The sequence below is a fragment of the Syngnathus floridae genome, chromosome 6 (genome assembly GCF_059516105.1).
Source record: "Syngnathus floridae isolate MCC-2025c chromosome 6, RoL_Sflo_1.0, whole genome shotgun sequence".
Classification (NCBI taxonomy): domain Eukaryota; kingdom Metazoa; phylum Chordata; class Actinopteri; order Syngnathiformes; family Syngnathidae; genus Syngnathus; species Syngnathus floridae.
Genome location: NC_142418.1, coordinates 15,039,212 through 15,060,448, shown reverse-complemented (window position 1 = coordinate 15,060,448; position 21,237 = coordinate 15,039,212). Strand labels below are relative to the sequence as shown.

At 47.2% G+C, this 21,237-nt stretch overlaps 1 protein-coding gene across 2 annotated transcripts; it reads left to right on the top strand.

Annotated features, from left to right (window-relative positions):
- The first annotated feature begins 4,614 nt into the window (after nucleotides 1-4,614).
- Nucleotides 4,615-21,034, top strand: tead4 (TEA domain transcription factor 4). Of its 2 annotated transcripts, none has more exons than XM_088379279.1 (11): nucleotides 4,615-4,877; nucleotides 11,901-11,965; nucleotides 12,564-12,635; nucleotides 13,710-13,844; nucleotides 13,926-13,969; nucleotides 14,228-14,289; nucleotides 14,429-14,559; nucleotides 14,874-15,047; nucleotides 18,062-18,202; nucleotides 19,443-19,595; nucleotides 20,429-21,034. In XM_088379279.1, the coding sequence occupies exons 1-11, from the start codon at nucleotides 4,871-4,873 to the stop codon at nucleotides 20,540-20,542; spliced, it is 1,098 nt and encodes a 365-aa protein (XP_088235405.1). In that variant the 5' UTR covers nucleotides 4,615-4,870; the 3' UTR covers nucleotides 20,543-21,034. The 2 variants fall into 2 exon arrangements, with proteins under 2 accessions (XP_088235405.1, XP_088235404.1); XM_088379278.1 differs by having other exon boundaries at nucleotides 4,734-4,877; nucleotides 12,564-12,626.
- Nucleotides 21,035-21,237: the final 203 nt, after the last annotated feature.

The following is a 21,237-nucleotide window of genomic DNA, read 5'->3' as shown; positions in this document are numbered from 1 at the left end:
CCCACCACGATGACGCGGTGACGGGTCAGACGTGCCTCCCCTCCCGCGTTCTTTTCTGGAGCTTTTTTCTCCAGGCTTCATGTCATACCACGGCTAATTCCACAAATTCCTGCTCTGCTCGCGCTTCAAACAAACCCCACCGGGAAGGAGGCTCGGCGGCTGCACAACAATAAAAGAAAACAAAAGAGAAGAGAAGTTAGCTAACTGTTGATCCACCTGCGAGGACTCCCAGCAGGTAAGCGCGGGTTTGACACATCTTGACCAGGCTAAAGTTTCTCAAATGTAACGGAAAGTCATTGTTTAAATTTATTTCCCCGTTAACGGTGATTCCTGTTGACCACATTACTAGAATTTCATTTTAAAATGGAATTTTACACATTTTAAAGTCCCCGTCGTGAGTAGGCTGGCTTACTCAGCGGGAAGTTTTTTGGACTACTTTTTTCTAATGGACTCGCATTATTGCTTATTAGCCGTGTAAACGTGGAAGGAAATTAATATTTTTGGCCTTATTTGTATGGCGTACAATTTCCAGAATTCGCTGCGTTCCCGCGCCGGCGCTCGGCGTGACGTAGTTAATTAAAACGCCTGAGGCTGCCTCAGTCATGGCGGATGAAGTAATGACGTAATACACAGTTAATTAAAAAAAAAATCCTTAGTTCGGTTGCTAATAATTAATAAAAAAGAAAGTTGCTATGTCTTGTTCTATTGTTGTACACACACATGTAACACAGATACACATTTTTAAGTTAAAACTACCTCCATGTTGTGTTTAAACAAACAAAAACAAACCCTCCAAAAACTGCACATATAGTTTTAAAATTTGTGGAAATTGTAGGGCTTTAACACACACTTATGGTGTGTGTGGTGGCACATTGGCCCGACTTGGTTTCGGCCAGTGTGGGTTCAGTTCCTCTGTTGCTGTGCTTTATGTGCTTTGTGATTGACTGGCGACCAGTCCAGGGTGTAGTCTGCCTTTGGGATTGGATCCAGCATTGGATGATAGGATAAAGAAAATGGATGTTAAAATTGCCTCACGGCTTCCTCTTCAGTTCGGGGGTTACAATAGACTTTGATACAAATATGTAATATATTAAGCATGCTAAATATTCAGGGTTCATTTCAGTTGGTGAAAATATTGTTTTAGGGACTCAATTTTCATGTGTTCAAATTGTTTTTGGCTGCATGGCTGTGGAATGTGCTCCCGAGTTGTGATTAAATGTTCAAAACTGCTGTGTTCATTTACAAAAGTGTATCATTTTATAAATCGATTACGTTTGAATGATGTGCATTTATTTCTGACTTAATATGGGTTTAGTTTGCAGAGTTTGCATGTTCATGTCGGCCACGTGCTTCGTGCTGGGTGCTCTGGCTCCCTCCCAGATTCTAAAAAAAAATAATACATGGTTTCATTGAATACTCTAAATTGTTCATTGTGTGAATGTAAGAAGGACTACTCTGTTGTTGATTGGCTACCAGCCAGTGTGCGTTTCTTAAAATGCTTGCTTCAAGCTGTTTATTGCAATCCCTGTCCAAGTTCAAACCTAAAACAAAGAAAAGTAAATATTGTTTGTTGTGGTTATTCTAACGACGAACACAAATGGTGCAGCAATACAAGTAAACAGAAAATATTTATTGCGAAAATGACATCACATTTTCCTTCTTTTGCCGATTTATTTTAATTTGAGGGCTCTATCACTTAATTTTAATCTGTAAATTGGGTCAATTTATAATCGAACGGGTACCGGAACACCCAAAGCACATGCACACACTATGTAAGTCTGTATGTCCAACCTCATGTTTGACTGAACGTTGCAGTCAGTACAGCTGCTTGAGCTGAAAGGTCGTGCGTGAGTATTGCCAGGCAAGGTTCGAGCTCACAAGCATGTGTGTGTGTAGTGGCGTCCCGCAGGGCAGCTGACACAAGTGTGCGTTGCAATGGGTGCAACAGGTGGAAGCCGTGGAACGCGAATGTTTGAATACTTTATTGTTGGTGTGTTTTTTTAATCTATTTTTTTTTTGAACCGCAATGTACCGACTCTGCTTTGTTAGTGTCTGTGTGCGATGTGCGTGTGGGTGTAAAGAAGGAGTCGCTCTGAGACGCCACTGCGCTCATCCCACATAGCGATCATTCCTCCTCGGCTCGCATGAGAATGAAGAATAATGCCTCGCATATGAGCCTCTGACAACAGACGTCGCCCTCCCTTTGTTGCTGCGTTTTTGTGCTAGGCAAGCAAAAAAAAAAAAAAAAAATGCCAAAGAAAATTTGTTTTGTGTTGTCGAACCAGTTGTCCTTTGCAGCTTTGTTATGCAGTCCAAGCGGTCGATTTGTGCGTCTTGTTGTGATTTGCCGTGCAATAGCTGAGTTGAGAACTGTAGTACTGAAACTTTTTACAATACCTCCATGATGGCCATGGATTTTTTTTTTCCAGATCCATACCAGTGGAAATATTCACTCTTATACAGAGTTGAATACTTCTAGTAAATTTTTAAAAATCTCATTTACCACAATAAACAAAAGATTTGTTTGCCCATGTGTCAGATTGCCACAGCATAGCGCCACCTACTGCCGAGTAGGACTTAATTGATGTCAGATTTCCCCCCCCCCCCCCCCCCCCCTTTTAAGTATCCATGAATGGTGTGCACACATATTTGTGTGAACTCAGCAAAAAAGCCACAACAAAACCGGCCCGCTGGTCTGGGCAGCCTGACCCCATAGCGTGGCCGGCCGTATTGACATCGACATTCCCCAGATGATTAGTGCAGGTCGAGACAAACAAAAAGAAAGAAAACTAAAAAAAATAATAATCCTTTGTTTTCCTGTAATGAGATAAGCAAGAGTTTCAATCGCTCGTCTTTCCCTGTGATGGGTTTCATAATCATAAAAAAAAAGGTTTGTGATATGGTTTTGGTGACTATGACTCTTGTTTGTTTCGACTGGGTAAGCAGTTGTGTTACCGCGGCACCAGCTGGGGGGATTATCCCGTTGAGCAGATCCAGGCAAGAGGGGCCTCACTGGGGGTGAGAGTGTGTGCTTGGTGTGTGTGTGTGTGTGTGTGTGGAGAGCTTTTTGTTAATTAACCTGCTGGACAGTTTGACTTTGCGAGTACCAAGCAGCATGCTAATAGTTTATTGTAAAAAATCTTGCTGACCCTGTTGAGGAGCTTAAGCTGGTTTGAAAAAAATCTATTTGGAATACAAATTACATTTGGAGGAAGCATCTGTCTGATTTCAATATCTTGGAGGTTCATATTTCATTTTTTTTATGTATTTAGTGAGGCCGCGTAGATGTTTCATTTTTGCCATTTGAATCGAGACTTAAAAAAAATGTCTGCTGGATTCTTTAGAAATGTACAGCAAATGCATCACAGGAAAAGTTAGAAGGTAGACCCTTGACAGCCCAGTCTAATCTTCTTTGAAGCCGCCATCCTTTCCAAATCACTCACACTCATGTTTGAGCTTACGAGTGACGTGGGCACCCCCCCCCCCCTGCCCTTTTCTTGCCCTAAATGGGCAGGCTGGGGAGTCCGAACGCGGCGGACAAAGCTCCGATTGTACTGACTCATGAGGTCCTTCTCCGCAAGGAGCTTCCGTCTTGGCCCCTTTCCATTTTGCACGCACATCCTCAACAACATTGTGTCGAGAGCAAACAGGATGTCCATCTGTCGCTGGACATGTCTGCGCTTCCGCCCCTTGCCTGCGTAACGCACGGATTTCAAGGGGCGTGCAGCTTAATTAGCATCGTTTAATTGGCTCTTATGGAATGTTACGCCTCGACAATTAAGAATACAGAAAGCAAGAGTGAAGATGAGGAAAAATGAAAAATCTCCCTCGGGCCTTAATAAGCTGCGTGTATGTGTGTGTGCGAGTCTGGATGGTGATCCCTCTTTAATGTGGCTCCTCGTGTATTGACTTTGGGCCCCCGCAGCGCTCCCTCCTTCCCCTTCCAGCTCATCTTCACACCAGGCGCCGCTTGATTTGTTTTCTCGCCTGCACTAACCCAATCAAACTGACTTTTTATATATACGTTGCTTTGGACAGCTGTGGGCTAGTAGGGACTTTTATGGCAATAGCAGAGGACCCCATGGGTTTTGTATTTAATACAGAGTACGTTCAGGTAATGGTTAGGAGGTGTAGATACCTGATTGTTTTCTTTGCGGCTTTACCGAAACATGGCGGAGACCAGAATTTGCCATTCCGACTGTCTATTTGTTGGGCAGTTGTGCTGATGATATGAACTCAGCCTAGCAACTGGTGCCATGCAAAAAGCGTAATGTAAACGAGAATCTTCTGAGAAATTTAAATAAGCATTTTTTTCTCTCTGACTTTGAATGTGTATGACTGAGTCGGTGAGTGACGTGGGTGTCGATGAATGAAAGTTGAGTTGCCTTTTGTTAGCGCAATGTTGAATGTTTACGACCTGTTTAATTTGTTACCGTTTGTTCAAAAAAGTGATGAAAAGCATGGCTGTAGCTAACCTTGGCCATTATCTTCCTTTCATAGCACTATTTTTATTTTCTCTTTCAGGGCTCCCCTGCCAACACGATCACGTTGCTGGACTCCACACAAGCAGGAGCGAACCATCGAGCCAACCCATCTCTCTTTTCCACCCTCACCTGCCCTGAAGTACCTCCCGAGCCTCCCAGCCCTCGCTCCGTGGTCCCCTTCCCCTCTTCCCACCACGTCTACGGAGTGGGTGCCGGCTCCCTCCCCCAGGGCTGGGAGCGAGGAGCTGGGCGACCCGCTAGACAAGCCCTTAGAGAACGATGCGGAGGGCGTGTGGAGCCCCGACATCGAGCAGAGCTTCCAAGAGGCCCTGGCTATCTACCCGCCTTGTGGCCGGAGGAAGATCATCCTCTCTGATGAGGGCAAGATGTACGGTACGCCCCGCCCCTCTTTCACTTTCACTTTCACACGGATGACAAAAAGTATTTTACACACGTGCACGCACATACACCCACTTGGGTTCCCAACACAGCTGTCACTTCCACTCGGTCCCACTCGCATTGTGAAACATCTTGCAAGTGTGTTTAGAAATATATATTTTCGAATCTGATGAATTGGGAGGTGTCGTGGTTCACAATTACCATCCCGACAGTTTTCTTCTTTTTGATATTTTCTTAAGACAGATTCGTGTAAATTAAGGTATTAGAATATATAAATAATATGAATAAATACAAATAAATAAATAGTAATCATAATTATTATTCGATGTGAAGAATGTTTTTGTTTTTGATTTTCCATTCGACCAGCTCAGCAAATTCAAATAATGTGTTAGCGTCGCCAAGCAGGTGTCCGCAAAGGTAAGCCGGCGTTCATTCATGACACGTCGCTGAAAGACATTTGCCACCAAATGGCCTTGGCATGGCGTGTCCTGTCCTGCGCTGTCTTGGACGGATCCGGTTGTTGGAAAACGCATCAGCTGGACACGAGCATTGGCGCTATCAGACGGGCTCCGTCATCGCCTAGCGTTGGGACGGCGCCAAAGCGCTACTTGAACACGTAGCATTGCCACCATTGCTTGACATGATCACCATGGACGGGTCATGGGGGGGGGGGGGTTCTCTGTCACGGGGAATAAAAAATTCCAAGGGGAAAGTGTGATGGGAAAAAAGTGGAGGGGTCCGGTCCGGGGGAGGGTCGGCCATCGCACCGGGGAGCACACTGGACTTCCAAGAATGGCATGTGCACTTGGTCGTCCGGGGTTCAAGGCAGCTCAGCTGTAACCCTAAACCAGAATAGACGTTTACCCTTTGAGCGCCTGGAGGGGAGGGCGGGGGCAAATAAACACCAAGGTGGACAGTGGTTTCTTGCACAGCTCACCCACACCTGTCCCCTCTCTGTACTCGAGCGCTATTTCAGGGATTTACCTCGTCGTCACCTCCCTGTTTGAAAATCATACTACCTCTCCAGCTCTTCTTACTTTTCAGTCCCCCAAGTTTCCTCACACAACCGTTTCCCCGAAGGTGACCATCGTTTGTAGCCCCGCCCCCTCCCCTCAGTTCCGCAGGTGCTCGCTAAATCACCATCTAAGGTCACCAAGTCGAGTCAGTCAAGCAGCCGCGATCAATGCAAAGCCACTTTGGCGGTCTTTAGCGTCGATCATGTCGTCTCTCGGGAGGCGGCCAAATAAAATGTCTACCGGGCGATGAGTCGCAAAGGTTACCTCGTGGCCTTCCGCTAGCTAAACACGGACTCGGAGACAAAACAGCAAAATAACAATGCGACATACTCTGAATTTTAGGCTGAATTCCCGGCTGAGGAATGAATGCCTTTCTCTGGCACAACTATGACATTGAGTCTCTCCAGGCGGCATCGTCGGAGGAATGCGGGCTGCCTTGTAGCCATTGTGAATTCCGTAATTGAAGGGAATGTTTTCAGCTCCCTTGTCATACATTTGCCGCATATTTCCCGGCCCTTGAGCTCATTACTCAGCAGGCCTATTAGCTGACGGTGTCGAGGATATTGTGGCGGTTCCGTGCCCCCGACATGCCGTCCCGCCAAGGAAAACATTTCCTGCCTTGTGTGGCTCTCGTGCTGGAATAATAGAACGAAGAAAAAAAACCAGTTGGTTGTTGTGTGGAATGCGGCGTATGAAATGAAATGTTTGTTCGCCTCCGTTCAAGATTCGTTATTCGCTCGCTGGCTCGGGTTGTTGCATCCTGTTTGATGCAGCTGTTTGCTTTCGTCACACTTGAGTCGCTAACAGCTGCGAGAGCAGCTCTTATCCGGGATTTGAACCGTTTTGTTCACGTGGGATAAAAAGGAGAGAAGGCTTTCCTTGCTCTTGTGAATCAAGTCAAAAAAAGCTGACGGGATTTTCACAGTTTTGTAAACAAAGAATACGCACGCAGCCAAACGTTATCCCGCTAAGCTTCGCTCGCGCAGACCGTTATTCTATTGTTGACTTTTTTGTGTGCCGATATAAATATGTTATACGGCTCTCAAGGGGTTCTCATTAAAAACGTGACGTAAAGGTCAGTGGGAAGCAACGGGGAGCCCTTTCGCTCGGGTGTCAACTTTGCCAGTCAAGTGAGAGATTCAACGGCAGTCTTGACCCGGTGCCGCTTGAGCAAAAGCATCAGGAAGGCAAAAACAACCTAATTTGGGTTAGAATTGGACAGACCCAGGAATTTCCACTAAACTTATGACTACAACTGGATATACAAAAAAAATGCGGAGTTCCGCAGGGCAGCTTTCGAGAACCATTTGTGAAGTTTGTCACTAAACTAGTATTTAAAAACGCAAAGTAGTTATTGTTAGTAATAAATTAATGTAAAATGAAAATAAACTACCGAATCTTTGATGCAATTAGGTACATATTAATATTATTACTCATCAGTCACCCTGAAGATTCTTGCATCATGACCACTGGTGTGTTTGACTCATTGTTAGCATCGACATGACTAGCGTCTTTTCGGAGAACAAACAAACCTCACGGGGGTGAGGGAGGGAAATCACAGTCAACCAAGACATTCCGTCAGCCTTAATGTGATCTTCCTGAGAGCAGTGGAAGGAAATCTGAAAAAGGCACTTTGCATGTTTTGATGTCAGATTTTGCTTCAGATGAGTGATGTTCAGATGTATGGTCTGCAGGGTTTGCACAAACAGGACATGGACCTGTGGGCCAATGTCGGAGCGGCAGATGCGAAGTCAGTATATTGGAATGTCAGGAATGTCCTGATCACGCTGGGCCATTGAAGTAGATTTATGACCTGCCTGGTCCAAGGATTGACTCCGGAGGGGGACACCAGGGTGTGCCCTTACTGACTCCGTCAACCTACACCAAAATGCATGATGGACCGAGTCTTTCGAGGCCAGAGACACCACTGTATAGTCGGTATAAAAAGTCTACACACCCCTGTAACAATGGAGGCTGGTGACTTTTTATATCCACTGTATAATGTAAATTGAATCAAATTTATTTTTACGTGGAAAACATTGTTGGTTAGTTGATAATTATTTTTGGTTGGCAGCCGTTTGGTAATGTGCAATACCGCCACCTATAGGATTGAAGTGGAAGTGGAAATTGCGAACCCTCCCTCACGTCACACCGGGTTGGCACAAGTCGCTTGCCTGGCTAATTCTCACTAGATGATCTCAACACCGAGTGAATGACTCACTTCTGATCTCGTGGGTGTGTCGGAAAATATTTTTAATGGGACCTTCCCCAAGCATTTGGCCAAGGAGTGGCGAGCATCTGATACGAGAACAAAATCAACACGTATTATTGCTTTAAGTCACTTTCCAATCTGGGCCCCAGTTTTGTATTGCAGTCTTTCTATAAAGTCCCTTCAGAGCATCATTTTTGGAAACCCTTGTAGTATTCTACACCTGTTTGTGGGTTAGCTCTTTTGGCTAACAGATGTTATATTAGCATCAATCTAGAACTCTAAAAACTTCCTGCTTCTTTACCTGAAGGATCATTTTAGTTCATAAGTTTTCAGAACGTTCTTTTTTTTCTTGAAGGCATCTGGTCTAGTCTCATGAATCATATTCCTGATTTTGTGAAGATGATGGGGCTGAAAGGAAAGCGCATGACCATTGCCCTCCGGCGTAACAGGAGCCTCTCGACGAGCGGGCGAGGGTGACTGCGGCGAGGGGAACGAGGCCAAGATTTACTGTGGGCGTAAAGGCCTATTCCATAAACATTGACACACACACGCCAGCTGCCTGGCAGTGTCACTAGACTGGGCCCCCTTTTGGTGCGGTGGCCTGTGCTGTCTGTCCCGGGTCGGGTCCCGAGGATCTGATAGCCGCCGCGGTCGGTCGCCACCTGCTTGGCCAATGTGAGCTGTCTGTCATTAGTGGACGTGCGCTGATCCGCACCGGCTGCGTAAGTACAAGTGTGGACTGTCACTCTTTGACACTAAAGCCAGCCTTCACGCAGGACACGTGTACTTGGACGTATATATCCTGCAACAGACCAGCGTGTCCAGATTTTATTCTCAATGTCGCACACAGAAAAATTGACTGATGTACCATTTTGAAAATTCGGCAACTTTTATTAAAGTCAAGTTCAACACTAGAGCCACTCAATTGAACTGGTGTGACAAAAACTATTTATTCTATTTAATTATGTCACCACGTGTTTTATTTTTATTTAATAAAATTTTATTTATTTTAATTTTATTTTTTATAAAAACATATTATCAGTTGGCTCGGCACCCCGTACTCCCGAAGCACCCTCCACAGAACCTCCCGAGGGACACGGTCGAACGCCTTCTCCAAGTCCACAAAACACATGTGGACTGGTTGGGCGAACTCCCATGCACCCTCGAGGATCCTGCCGAGGGTGTAGAGCTGGTCCACTGTTCCACGGCCAGGACGAAAGCCACACTGCTCCTCCTGAATCCGAGGTTCGACCTCCCGACGGACCCTCCTCTCCAGCACCCCTGAATAGACCTTACCAGGGAGGCTGAGGAGTGTGATTCCCCTGTAATTGGAACACACCCTCCGGTCCCCCTTCTTAAAGAGGGGAACCACCACCCCAGTCTGCCAATCCAGAGGCACTGTCCCCGATGTCCACGCAACGTTGTAGAGGCGTGTCAGCCATGACAGCCCCACAACATCCAGAGCCTTTAAGAACTCCGGGCGGATCTCATCCACCCCCGGGGCCTTGCCACCGAGGAGTTTTTTGACTACCTCAGTGACTTCGGCCCCAGAGATTGGAGAATCCGCCTCAGAGTCTCCAGGCCCTGCTTCCTCAATGGAAGGCGTGTAGGTGGAATTGAGGAGGTCTTCGAAGTATTCTCCCCACCGACTCACGACGTCCCGAGTCGAGGTCAGCAGCACGCCATCCCCACTGTAAACAGTGTTGACGTTGCACTGCTTCCCCCTCCTGAGACGCCGGATGGTGGACCAGAATTTCCTCGAAGCCGTCCGAAAGTCATTCTCCATGGCCTCACCGAACTCCTCCCACGCCCGGGTTTTTGCCTCAGCAACCGCCGAAGCCGCGTTCCGCTTGGCCATCCGGTACCTGTCAGCTGCCTCCGGAGTCCCGCAGGCCAAAACGGCCCGATAGGACTCCTTCTTCAGCTTGACGGCATCCCTTACCGCCGGTGTCCACCAGCGGGTTCGGGGATTGCCGCCACGACAGGCACCAACGACCTTACGGCCACAGCTCCGGTCGGCCGCCTCAACAATGGAGGCGCGGAACATGGTCCACTCAGACTCAATGTCCCCCGCCTCCCCCGGGACGTGGGAAAAGCTCTGCCGGAGGTGGGAGTTGAAGCTCTTCCTGACAGGAGATTCTGCCAGACGTTCCCAGCAGACCCTCACAGAGCGTTTGGGTCTGCCAGGTCGGACCGGCATCTTCCCCCACCATCGGAGCCAACCCACCACCAGGTGGTGATCAGTTGACAGCTCCGCCCCTCTCTTCACCCGAGTGTCCAAAACATGCGGCCGCAAATCCGATGACACGACTACAAAGTCGATCATCGAACCGCGGCCTAGGGTGTCCTGGTGCCAAGTGCACACATGGACACCCTTATGTTTGAACATGGTGTTCATTATTGAAAATCCGTGTCGAGCACAGAAGTCCAACAATAGAACACCGCTCGGGTTCAGATCAGGGGGGCCGTTCCTCCCAATCACGCCCTTCCAGGTCTCACTGTCCTTGCCCACGTGAGCATTGAAGTCACCCAGTAGAACGATAGAATTGGCGGTTCGGTCCCTGTATCACCGATGCCAGAGTCTGGTCCGCATTTCCGGCAGTAAGACGGATTCGTTCCCAGTGAGGGTTGGACTCCGCCAAGGCTGCCCTTTGTCACCGATTCTGTTCATAATTTTTATGGACAGAATTTCTAGGCGCAGCCGAGGCGTTGAGGGGGTCCGGTTTGGGGACCTCAGCATCGCGTCTCTGCTTTTTGCAGATGACGTGGTGCTGTTGGCTTCTTCAGGCCGTGATCTCCAGCTCTCGCTGGAACGATTCGCAGCCGAGTGTGAAGCGGTCGGGATGAGGGTCAGCACCTCCAAATCCGAGTCCATGGTCCTCGATCGGAAAAGGGTGGAATGCCCTCTCCGGATCGGGGATGAGATCCTGCCCCAAGTGGAGGAGTTCAAGTATCTTGGAGTCTTGTTCACGAGTGAGGGGAGGATGGAGCGTGAGATCGACAGGCGGATCGGTGCAGCGTCGGCAGTAATGCGGACCCTGTACCGGTCCGTTGTGGTGAAGAGAGAGCTGAGCCAAAAGGCAAAGCTCTCAATTTACCGGTCGATTTACGCTCCTACCCTCACCTATGGTCACGAGCTATGGGTCGTGACCGAAAGAACGAGATCTCGGATACAAGCGGCCGAAATGAGTTTTCTCCGCAGGATGTCCGGGCTCTCCCTTAGAGATAGGGTGAGAAGCTCGGTCATCCGGGAGAGACTCGGAGTAGAGTCGCTACTCCTCCACGTTGAGAGGAGCCAGATGAGGTGGCTCGGGCATCTTATCAGGATGCCTCCTGGACGCCTCCCTGGGGAGGTGTTCCGGGCATGTCCCACCGGTAGGAGACCCCGGGGACGACCCAGGACGCGCTGGAGAGACTATGTCTCTCAGCTGGCCTGGGAACGCCTTGGGATCCCCCGGGATGAGCTGGATGAAGTGGCTGGGGAGAGGGAAGTCTGGGAGTCCCTCCTAAAGCTGCTGCCCCCGCGACCCGACCCCGGATAAGCGGAAGAAGATGGATGGATGGATGGATGGAAAACATATTTCCATTCATTTAAATGGGAAAATATTTTTGAGATACAAACGGATTGTCATAGTGACTATGCAGTTCTAGTTACACAAGGGAAAATTGTTCATACCGCTCCGAATTGCATTTGGTCCTCTGAGTGTAAATAAATATTCACATTATCTGTAAAAAAAAAAAAAAGTGAAAGCAAAGATGCATCTTAAAATAGTGTTGTTTTCATTCCAGGACGTAACGAGCTGATTGCACGGTACATCAAACTCCGCACTGGAAAAACGCGGACCAGGAAGCAGGTGAGTCCAACCATCCCTATTTTTGAAGCCCTTTAGAAAGTCCTCCCCTGCTGAGTGATGGTCCCTTGGGCAGCCGCCATCCCGATGACTGATTCGGGGCCAGCCGCCCGGCCTACGGATGCAATGGGATCGCGCGTTGGCGCGTTTTCTTTTTTGCGCCCCGTCGCTTGTTAGAAGCGGCGAGAACCTGGGGAATACGGCCGTGCGGGATTTGCAACGCTATCCTCAAGCGTGGCATCTGATACGCACGGCCTGATGTAGTGGTGGCAATGATGGATGAAGATCAGCTAAGTCATCTGGCACGGTCACGGTGGGAGGGCTGCTGATGGACCCGAGGCGGACAACTTTATTGACTTAAAAATGAGAGGACATCTTTTCCGCTCTTGTCAACATTTATGAAATGCCACTAACAAAAAATGATTGCGATATATTGGCTGTTGAGCGGTGCAACTGTGGAGCTTCTGGATGATCTCAGGATGATCTGACTTGAAGCCATAGCACCTGCAGTTTGAGAAAAGTTTTGTTTGCATTTGAGACTTTTATTAGGTAAATACTGGTCATAGATAGTTAACTTTTTTTTTTTTGGTGTGTCCTCCAGGTGTCCAGTCACATTCAGGTGCTTGCACGTCGGAAGGCCCGGGAGATCCAGGTGAAGCTGAAGGTACGCTACGTGAGTCAACCTTTATTTCCTTGCTTTTCTTAATTATTATGAAATAGCAGATGACAAGATGTTTCCAACACACAAAAAGTAAGTTGCAGTAACATATCTTGTTTTATGATTATTTTTTTATTATTCATTTTTTATTTATCATTATATATTATTATTTTATTATATTTTTATTTATTTATTTATTATTTTTTGTCCTCTTCTTGCTATGAAGATGGGGCATCGTTTTCAGTGCTAATGGAGCGTGTCATGTATTCACATTCCAATTGGCCGATTAAATTGCGGCCTCTAATTGAGGTTTTTAATGGTGACGTTTCATGAAACTTATTTCAAAAATCCCCGAGGCGTTACCGTGTACAATTATGAGCGCGCCGAACAAACCACAATTGTCAGGGAACAAATGAATCCCCCCCGTGTTATTTCCCCCCCCTCAAGCGATGACCACTCCAAAGTGTTCCGGTGTCATCCCAGTCCCTCCAGTACTTTCTCAGTTTGCATTTCTCTCTCACATAGCCGCTTTAGCAATCGGCAGCGGGACGCTTCCTTGTCATGCGAGCCTTCAGCTGGCTGAGCCTCTCATGAGTCACGGGGTTAGCCAATACGACGGAGGGGCGATTTTTAAAATACTCCTCTGCTGTAACTGAGATCCGGAGCGCTCGCAGACCCGCTCCCATATTTCAACGATGAAGAATGCGTCGGGTGGCCTTGCCGTTAAAGTCCGCTGTGCTTTCGGGAAACCACGGCGGATTTGGGCAGAGGCGTATCGCATTGCCACAAAGCACAGGACAGACAGTTGACGAGCAGCTGACGATGTTGTTTTGTTTTTCTCTTTTTGGCGACATCTTTTTCTTTTTCCCCCCGCCGTAATGATTATATCACCTCGTGACCGGATTAGTCCTCCAACATAAGCTCCTTGTCGTCGCCCCGACAAAACAATAAAGCAAATAATATCATCTTATCTTCACCTGTGCCGCAACCTAGCTTCAGGCTCTTCGCCGCCCCCTGCAGGAGCTCCGCGCCTACTGAGTGCTCCCCCGTTTGCGTTACTGTGTCCCCCTCTTCGTCCTCCTTCCATAGGACCAGGCCGCCAAAGACAAGGCGCTACAGAGCATGGCCACCATGTCCTCGGCCCAGATCATCTCGCCCACGGCCTTCCAGAACAAGATGGCGCTCCAGGGGCTCTCCAGGTCGGCTTACCCCACGACCGGTGGGGTGAGTCGCTCGACAGTAACCATCAAGAACATTTTTCCTCACATTCCACTTTATCTGAGCTACTCTGCCCATTTCTTGCAGTTTTGGCACGGGGCTCTCCCAGGACAGCCAGGAGGCCACGAAGAGTGAGTGAGCCGCTCTTGGCGTTTTCGATCGTATCACCCGCGTCTCATCCGATCCACTGAATGCGCATCAGATGCATTTCGGATTGGGTGCGCAAATTAGAGCGCCTGGGTGTAAATGATAAAGTCAGCTGTCAGACGTCAGGCATGCCGCCGTGCCCCCTGCGCCTTTAGAGGTCAGGCGGTCCAATTAGTACATGAGACGGGGTCGCGAGGCAGCCACGGTTCCTGACATGCCTCTCTCTTTCTCTTCTCCCTCAGCATTAAGCCCTTCTCCCAACAGAGTTACGCCATGCAAGCGTCCGGCCCGGCGCCCATAACAGGTGGGTGTCGTTCTCTTCCTCACTCCCGTCGTGTTGACAGAGCGCCACAGCGCAAGCAATATAATACGTGATGATCGTAAAGACGTGGCCGAGCCCGCCTTTGCGTGTTTTGCACTCAAAGCACCCGCTGTCTTCCCAGGTTATGAAAGCACTGCGGGGCTGTCCATGTCACCTGGTGCCCCCCCTTGGCAGGGGAGATGTATCGCCGGCTCCAAGCTGCGAATGCTGGAGTTCTCAGCTTTCCTGGAGCAACCTCAGGACCCGGAGACTGTGAGTGGACAAAGTGGTTGACCATGTGAAAGTCTTTCTAGTCTTTGATTCATGTACTTAGCACTGGCGGCGCTAGAAGGGGGGCTGTGGGGGGACTGGCCCCCCCTGAAATTTGCTTGGACCCCCCAGCTGACTTTTGGGTATTATTTTATTTTTTTAATTTTTTTTTTTTTTTTTTTTACCCACCTGAGAGAACATACTATATCAGCATTTTATGAGAAATTTATTTTTTTTCTGTTTGTTTTGCAGACCCCTGAGATATCCTACAGTCATTGAAATTTAATGTGACTAACTTTATTTTTTTGCCTCCCCAGTTTAACAAACACCTTTTCGTGCACATCGGCCAGTCCAACCCCAGCTACAGCGACCCGTACCTGGAGTCGGTGGACGTCAGGCAGATCTACGACAAGTTCCCAGAGAAGAAAGGAGGCTTGAAGGAGCTGTTTGACAAGGGGCCGCACAATGCCTTCTTCCTTGTCAAATTCTGGGTAAAACACTTAGAATCATGTGTCAATGAGCTGCAATGGTTTATTTATTCTACTAAATCCTTAAATTGGAGCCAGGCGGTCCCTCCCAAAGTCATGAGGGTGAAGTACAATACGTGCTCCTGCTAATGTTTTCTCGCACCTGTCGGCTGTTAATGGTCCTCACTGGCTCGCAAGAGTTGCAGTTGGAGGACGTTGAGGACAATTCAGACAGTTAGCACAATGACCCGGAAAAAAAAAAAAAAAGAAACGAGGCATTGATGCAGAGCTCGCTTTTGCAACGTTTGTATTTTCCCCCCCTGATGATGATGATGTGTTACGGCAGCCTTGGGGAGACTGGCAGCTCTGAACTTCACCAGAGGAAATGTGAGCCCGGCCACCTGTCCCTGTGCGATTACACCCAGTCCAACACTTTTGCGCCCCCCCCCCTCCCCCCGCTCATCCTAATGTACTTATTTATAGAGCAGCTCCACCCCAAAACACACATATATGTGAGAAGGGCCAAAGAGCAAAGCGTGATGACCGAACTCAACTTAAGACGGTGACAGATGAGACTTTTCTCAAGCGTAGTCTGCGGCCACGTAACCACCCTAAAACACTTTATATAATATATTTTTTATGTATTTTTTAAAATTATTTTTTAAATACTATAATATTTAAATAATAATAAATATAATATATATAAATATTTATATTTTATATATATATATATTTATTTTTTAAATAATATACGTTAAGGACTACATTCGAGATTAGATCAATTCACCAATTGATGTAGTAGTTCAGTCATCAATATATAGTCTGCAAATATTCTTGTCAGGTGACCACGTCTCCCCAAACTGTCCTAGACAAGCTTCAAGCCATTCTAGCGACGAGGAATTAACAGATTATCATGTACGTGTCTTGGCGAGAAGTGTTGGGGGGGGAGATTCTTACTGAGCCAATTTGCCAGCTTACATTTTGTTTGTTTCTCATAAAGCTATTTTCGATATCGATAAAGACGTGAGAGATCGACGACGGAACATCAAGTGTCGATCGCTGGATCGGAAATAATTCAACGTCATGTTTTGCAAGTGTTTGTTTGTCTACGCGTGCCCTACGTCTGACCGGTGACCTATCCAAACTCCGCCGGGATAGACTCCAGCTCACGTTTTTTTGAAAATGAACAAACGGACGCTTTGAGCGACTTGTAAAATATACAGAGGGGCCGACCCGTTTGCATCGCAAGGTGTCGTGAATGTCAAGTTGAAAGCGCCGCCTCGCCTTTTCATGCCTGCCAGATGGCTTTTGTACGTATGGGGTTACCCTTCTCACATGTTGGACTTCCGCATTATTTATCGCGGCAGGATAAAGGACATTTGTGAGTGACAGCGTTTTGGAAGCGCTCTTAGGCGGGGCCTTTGGGGAAGGGCAGCTGGTCAGATTCCCCGCTGGCATTTGAATGAGAGAAAGACGAGAGCCGTCATGTGTAGATCATCGGAAAAAAAGACTGTCATAAAAGCGAGCGGATAGAACTGGAGACTTGGGAGTGTGAACCAGAGAAAGAGATCAGTCAGTCAATGAAATTTTAAGTCGCTCCCTTCCCCGGGGGTTCACCTAAGCCACGTTTTCAGCAAGTTGCTGTTTGGTTCGGCGGAGCGCCATTTTCTTGATCGCTCTTAGAATAGTAGCGAGAAAGTACCTAGCTACGTCATGAATTCGATAACAAAAATAAATATCTGGAAACAAGCAACGCAAATGGCGTGAAATGGCCTCTGTGGCTTCAAACAACAAAAACGAAAATCACCTTTTCTTCACCCTCATAAAGAGCAGGCACGACACGCCGCGACTTGCCATACAGGTTGGCATGGCAACGGTGACAGGCAGATGACCCGCTACTAAAACTATGGCATTCCAAATTGAATTTCCCACAAACGCCCCTGACGGCCACCGGCTGGACCACCTCCCTCCTCCCGGCCCCTCCCCCTTCCCTCTTTAGCGCCCGTAGCCCTGTCCTAACAGATTGTCGCACGCTTTTGAAGTGCCCGGGGAATCTGATTTGAGCCGCCTCTGCTAAATTGTTGCACAGCCGGCCGGCCCGGCGTGATCTAATCAGCCAATTGTATGCCGCTGATTGTAATTGGATGAATTCCCTCGCAGGCCGTAAGGCGGGCCGCGACGCTTGGGCGAGGGTGGCCGGGGCCTCGGGGATGAAGACAAATAGCGGAATTACAGCGGGTCCAGATGAAGACGAACGGGGCGATGAAGAGATGAGGAGGATGAGCAGTGTCTCCATGGCCCATTAGGAGGCAACGGGGCGGGGCTGAAGGCAAAACAGGCCAGCTGTCAAAGTGGCAACGCACCTCAATCACGACCCGTGATCGGATTACGCTCCGACGTGAAGCATCTGCATGCGCTCAACTTGGAGGCGCAAATTAACCTTAAGAAATCTCATTTTTTAACATTTAGAGTTTACGGATTTGGCTTTCAATTGGTTTAGCGCTTGGGACCATTGCAGCTGCATCCAAGCACCAATATGAGATTCAAAATGGGAACGGCCTTGCCAATAGGAAAGTAGTAATTTGGTGTCAAGGAAATATTATCTTGACTGATAACTAAATATTCTATGACCAGTTTGAAATGATATTTTAATTTTTGGGCATCACCAATTCTATTGGTTCCTCAAGTGCATTTAGAGTCCAAATTGCACCGTCAGCAGTTCAGTGTTGTTGCTAGTTAATCCAACCTGGCAAGACGTGGATCTCACAAGGAGGCACGTAACATCTTTGGAATCTTGAGGCTGCTTTGGCCGCCTTATTCAAGGTCAACCGGGCTCGCCACTTTGAATGCCTTGTGGCTTTGCAGAGAATTACTCTCCAGCTTGATTGAGCTGTAAGATTCTTTGTCCGACTGACTCGCACCACTTGGAGGAAGTCGCCAGGAAGTTCTCTTCTCAAAAGACGTTTGATGTTGTTCTGGGTGTTGGAGGTTTTCTTTGCTTATCAAACGGAGTCTGACCTTTTGTCCCTTCCCTGTAGGCTGACTTGAGCGTGAACCTGCAGGACGACAGCACTTTCTTCTACGGTGTTTCCAGCCAGTACGAGAGCTCTGAAAACATGATCATCACCTCGTCCACCAAAGTCTGCTCCTTTGGCAAGCAAGTGGTGGAGAAAGTGGAGGTAAGGAGAAGTCACTTTGGCAGCTTATCCAGAAGTTGACAGAGATACGAGTGTTTTATGCTGTTGTTTATTTAATTTTATTTATTCATTTATTTATCTATTTATTTGATTTATTAATTTTCATCATATGTGAAAAATTACTAATACTGTCGTTGATTCCTGCAAAGACACTTAGAGTAGGTGTGAAAGTCTTCTTCGTTTGTACCTGGATGTATGTATTATACTGCCCCCGGTGGCCAAGTCACACAACAGAAAGAGTCACAATGAACTAATAACTATTAAATTTGTGCATTCTCTTTACATTTGTTTTTACTTTATGTTCTCTAAAGCACAAATGTATGTAGTGTTATTTTCCTAATCAAAAAAAAACACAAAAACAATGTTTGATTTTACATTTTATTACTTTCAACTTCCCAGTTCAAAACATTACTAAAGTTTCACCCCGATAACAAATCAGTTATATTGTCCTATTTCTTTTCGGGGCAAACGATTTCGAATCAGAAAAGCGGTTTTGTGTTTAGTTTCAAGAGTCCAGTGTAATTTCTAGGACTTAGCTTCTCATATCCCCAAGTGAGAGCCAACAAGTGCTACATGGGCAAGCGCTAAATCACTCGAGTTGTTTGCAGCCAGAGCGCAGCAGTTTGTGTAATGCGCTTAAAGGGTGTTGCTTTCCACTGCAGACAATCGCCACTTGTCCCGCTCGAGTCCACTTCCATTCTGACCGGACAGCATTTTAATACACCGAACTACCAAATCTTGAATCACTCAAAGACAGTGAGTGCACATGATGTCATGAATTTGTGGTGGATTCCAGTCAACAAGCACTGACCTCTGGTCAGGAAGTTGACGTGAGGGAAGGAAAAAAAAAAAAAAAAATCCCCTCGATGACTCACCCTGACTCTTCCCGTTAGATATACACAATGGAGGCCCTGCCTCCACCTGATCCTGATAGATTATAATATATAATATAAACACACACACACGTATACACTGAGGCGTCAGTCGACCTCATCGTGACACTTACTGGCATCATGATCTGATTATTCTTGTCATGAGAATTATGTTTATTGTCACGTCCGGCGCTATATGCTACATTACTTTATTGCATTACACTTATTATACGCTCGGATGCATCAAAGCACGCCATTTTTTTTTTCTTCAAAATATATTACTCTTCTGTTTACCCTTGAAATTGCAAAATATATTCTCACCCAGGTGACATGTTTGTTTGTTTGCTCAGACCGAGTACGCCCGCTTCGAAAACGGCCGCTACATGTTCCGCATCCACCGCTCGCCGCTGTGCGAATACATGATCAACTTCATCCACAAGCTCAAGCACCTGCCCGAGAAGTATATGATGAACAGTGTCCTGGAGAACTTCACCATCCTGCAGGTAGGCACACCTTAATGGACTGATACAAATAACCGAACAGTTGTAAGTTGGACTCAAGATGGCGGCGAGCGGGCTTCAAAGACCCTGGTGGCTTGCATTCTTCCTGGCAGAACGACAAAGGCCATATTGAGCCCACACGGCCGACGACATGACAGCATGTCATTAGGCCTCTCAATGGACTGATTGACTTCCTATTGACTGTGAAACATGCACACACATGCGCACACACACACACGACACAGCACAATGTGTCTGCGTACAACAAGCTGTGTATTTGGCATCAGACAATTGTGCGTATTGTGGACTAACAAAGCGTGTGCTTGTTTTATGCTGCAGCGTCAGGGACATAGTGTCTCGTCTCGTCTATGGGTGGAGATGTTTTGGGCCTTGAGAGCCACCGTAGTTATCGTCTTTTAATTCTATTCTGTGAAATTGTGCCGCCCCCCCTTCCAAAATTTTCCCTCACGGGGTAAGCCCCATCTTTCTTCATGCAATTAAATAGAATGCAAAAAATGAAAATTTCAGCCACATTTTTTTGCTTCAATTTGTTGAACATTGTGCTGCTCTTTATAACCACCTGGGGGCAGTATAAAATGGCCAAATGGATATACACAGTGCATGAAGACCTCAGTGTGCAAAAATATTAGTCATTCTTTTCAGAGGATAAAGAATATATGCATGTGAGTATTGCATTTTTCATCTACATGTGTTGTGCCACTGTTTGTGTTCTAACAGCGACAAATTAATTTTGGGATTTTGTTTTCTTGTGTTTCATGTTTAATACATTTAACCATAGAAGATCGTACTCTCCTTCTTGTTACCTTCCCGCACAGGTGGTGTCCAACAGGGACACTCTGGAGACCCTGCTCTGCGTGGCCTACGTCTTCGAGGTGTCCACAAGCGAGCACGGCGCCCAGCATCACATCTACCGGCTGGTTAAGGACTGACACCACGACGGCAACTTTGCCGCTCCTCCGCACAAAGACGCGCTCCTCGGTGAGCTTCAGGCACGAACGCGACCCAGCTCGAGGAGCGCCAACATTTCCCAGGGACGAAACTACTGAGGATTGCCAAGACCAGGAACCGAGCTCAGTGTGCGGGACAGTGACGGGAAAGGACCGTAACGCACTGGGGGTCTCCATACCAAAGCCTGGCCTTGAAAAAGACCTGCATGAGAACGTTGCCATTGGTGTTTTCGTTTTTTTTTTTTAAACTGATTCTAGTAGCGCTTGTTTTGCTTTGTGTCATGCATGTGCAGGAGTTAGGCTGACTCAGGGTGCCACCTACTGACTGAAAGATGAATGGCACACGTAACTGAAAATGTTGGCAGAAAATTGCACAACCCGTTTTGTTTTTTGTCCCTGTGCCAATCACGTGTGTGCGATTTGAATAATGATATTGTAAACCTGCCACAGATAAGAGAGAGCCTGACTACGTGATCACTTTTTGTGTTTGTGTGTTTGCTGTTTGAATGTCTCGTGTTGTCTTAAGACTCCCAACAAAAACAAAGGCACATAATGATAATAATAGTCATGGTGATATAACACTGCTACCTTGAAGCACAGGACAGTTGGGTTTTTATCTGGATTGCAGAGGTCGTCGACTGTCTCATGTTATTTGCCCTGAAGTGTCAGATGAAAAT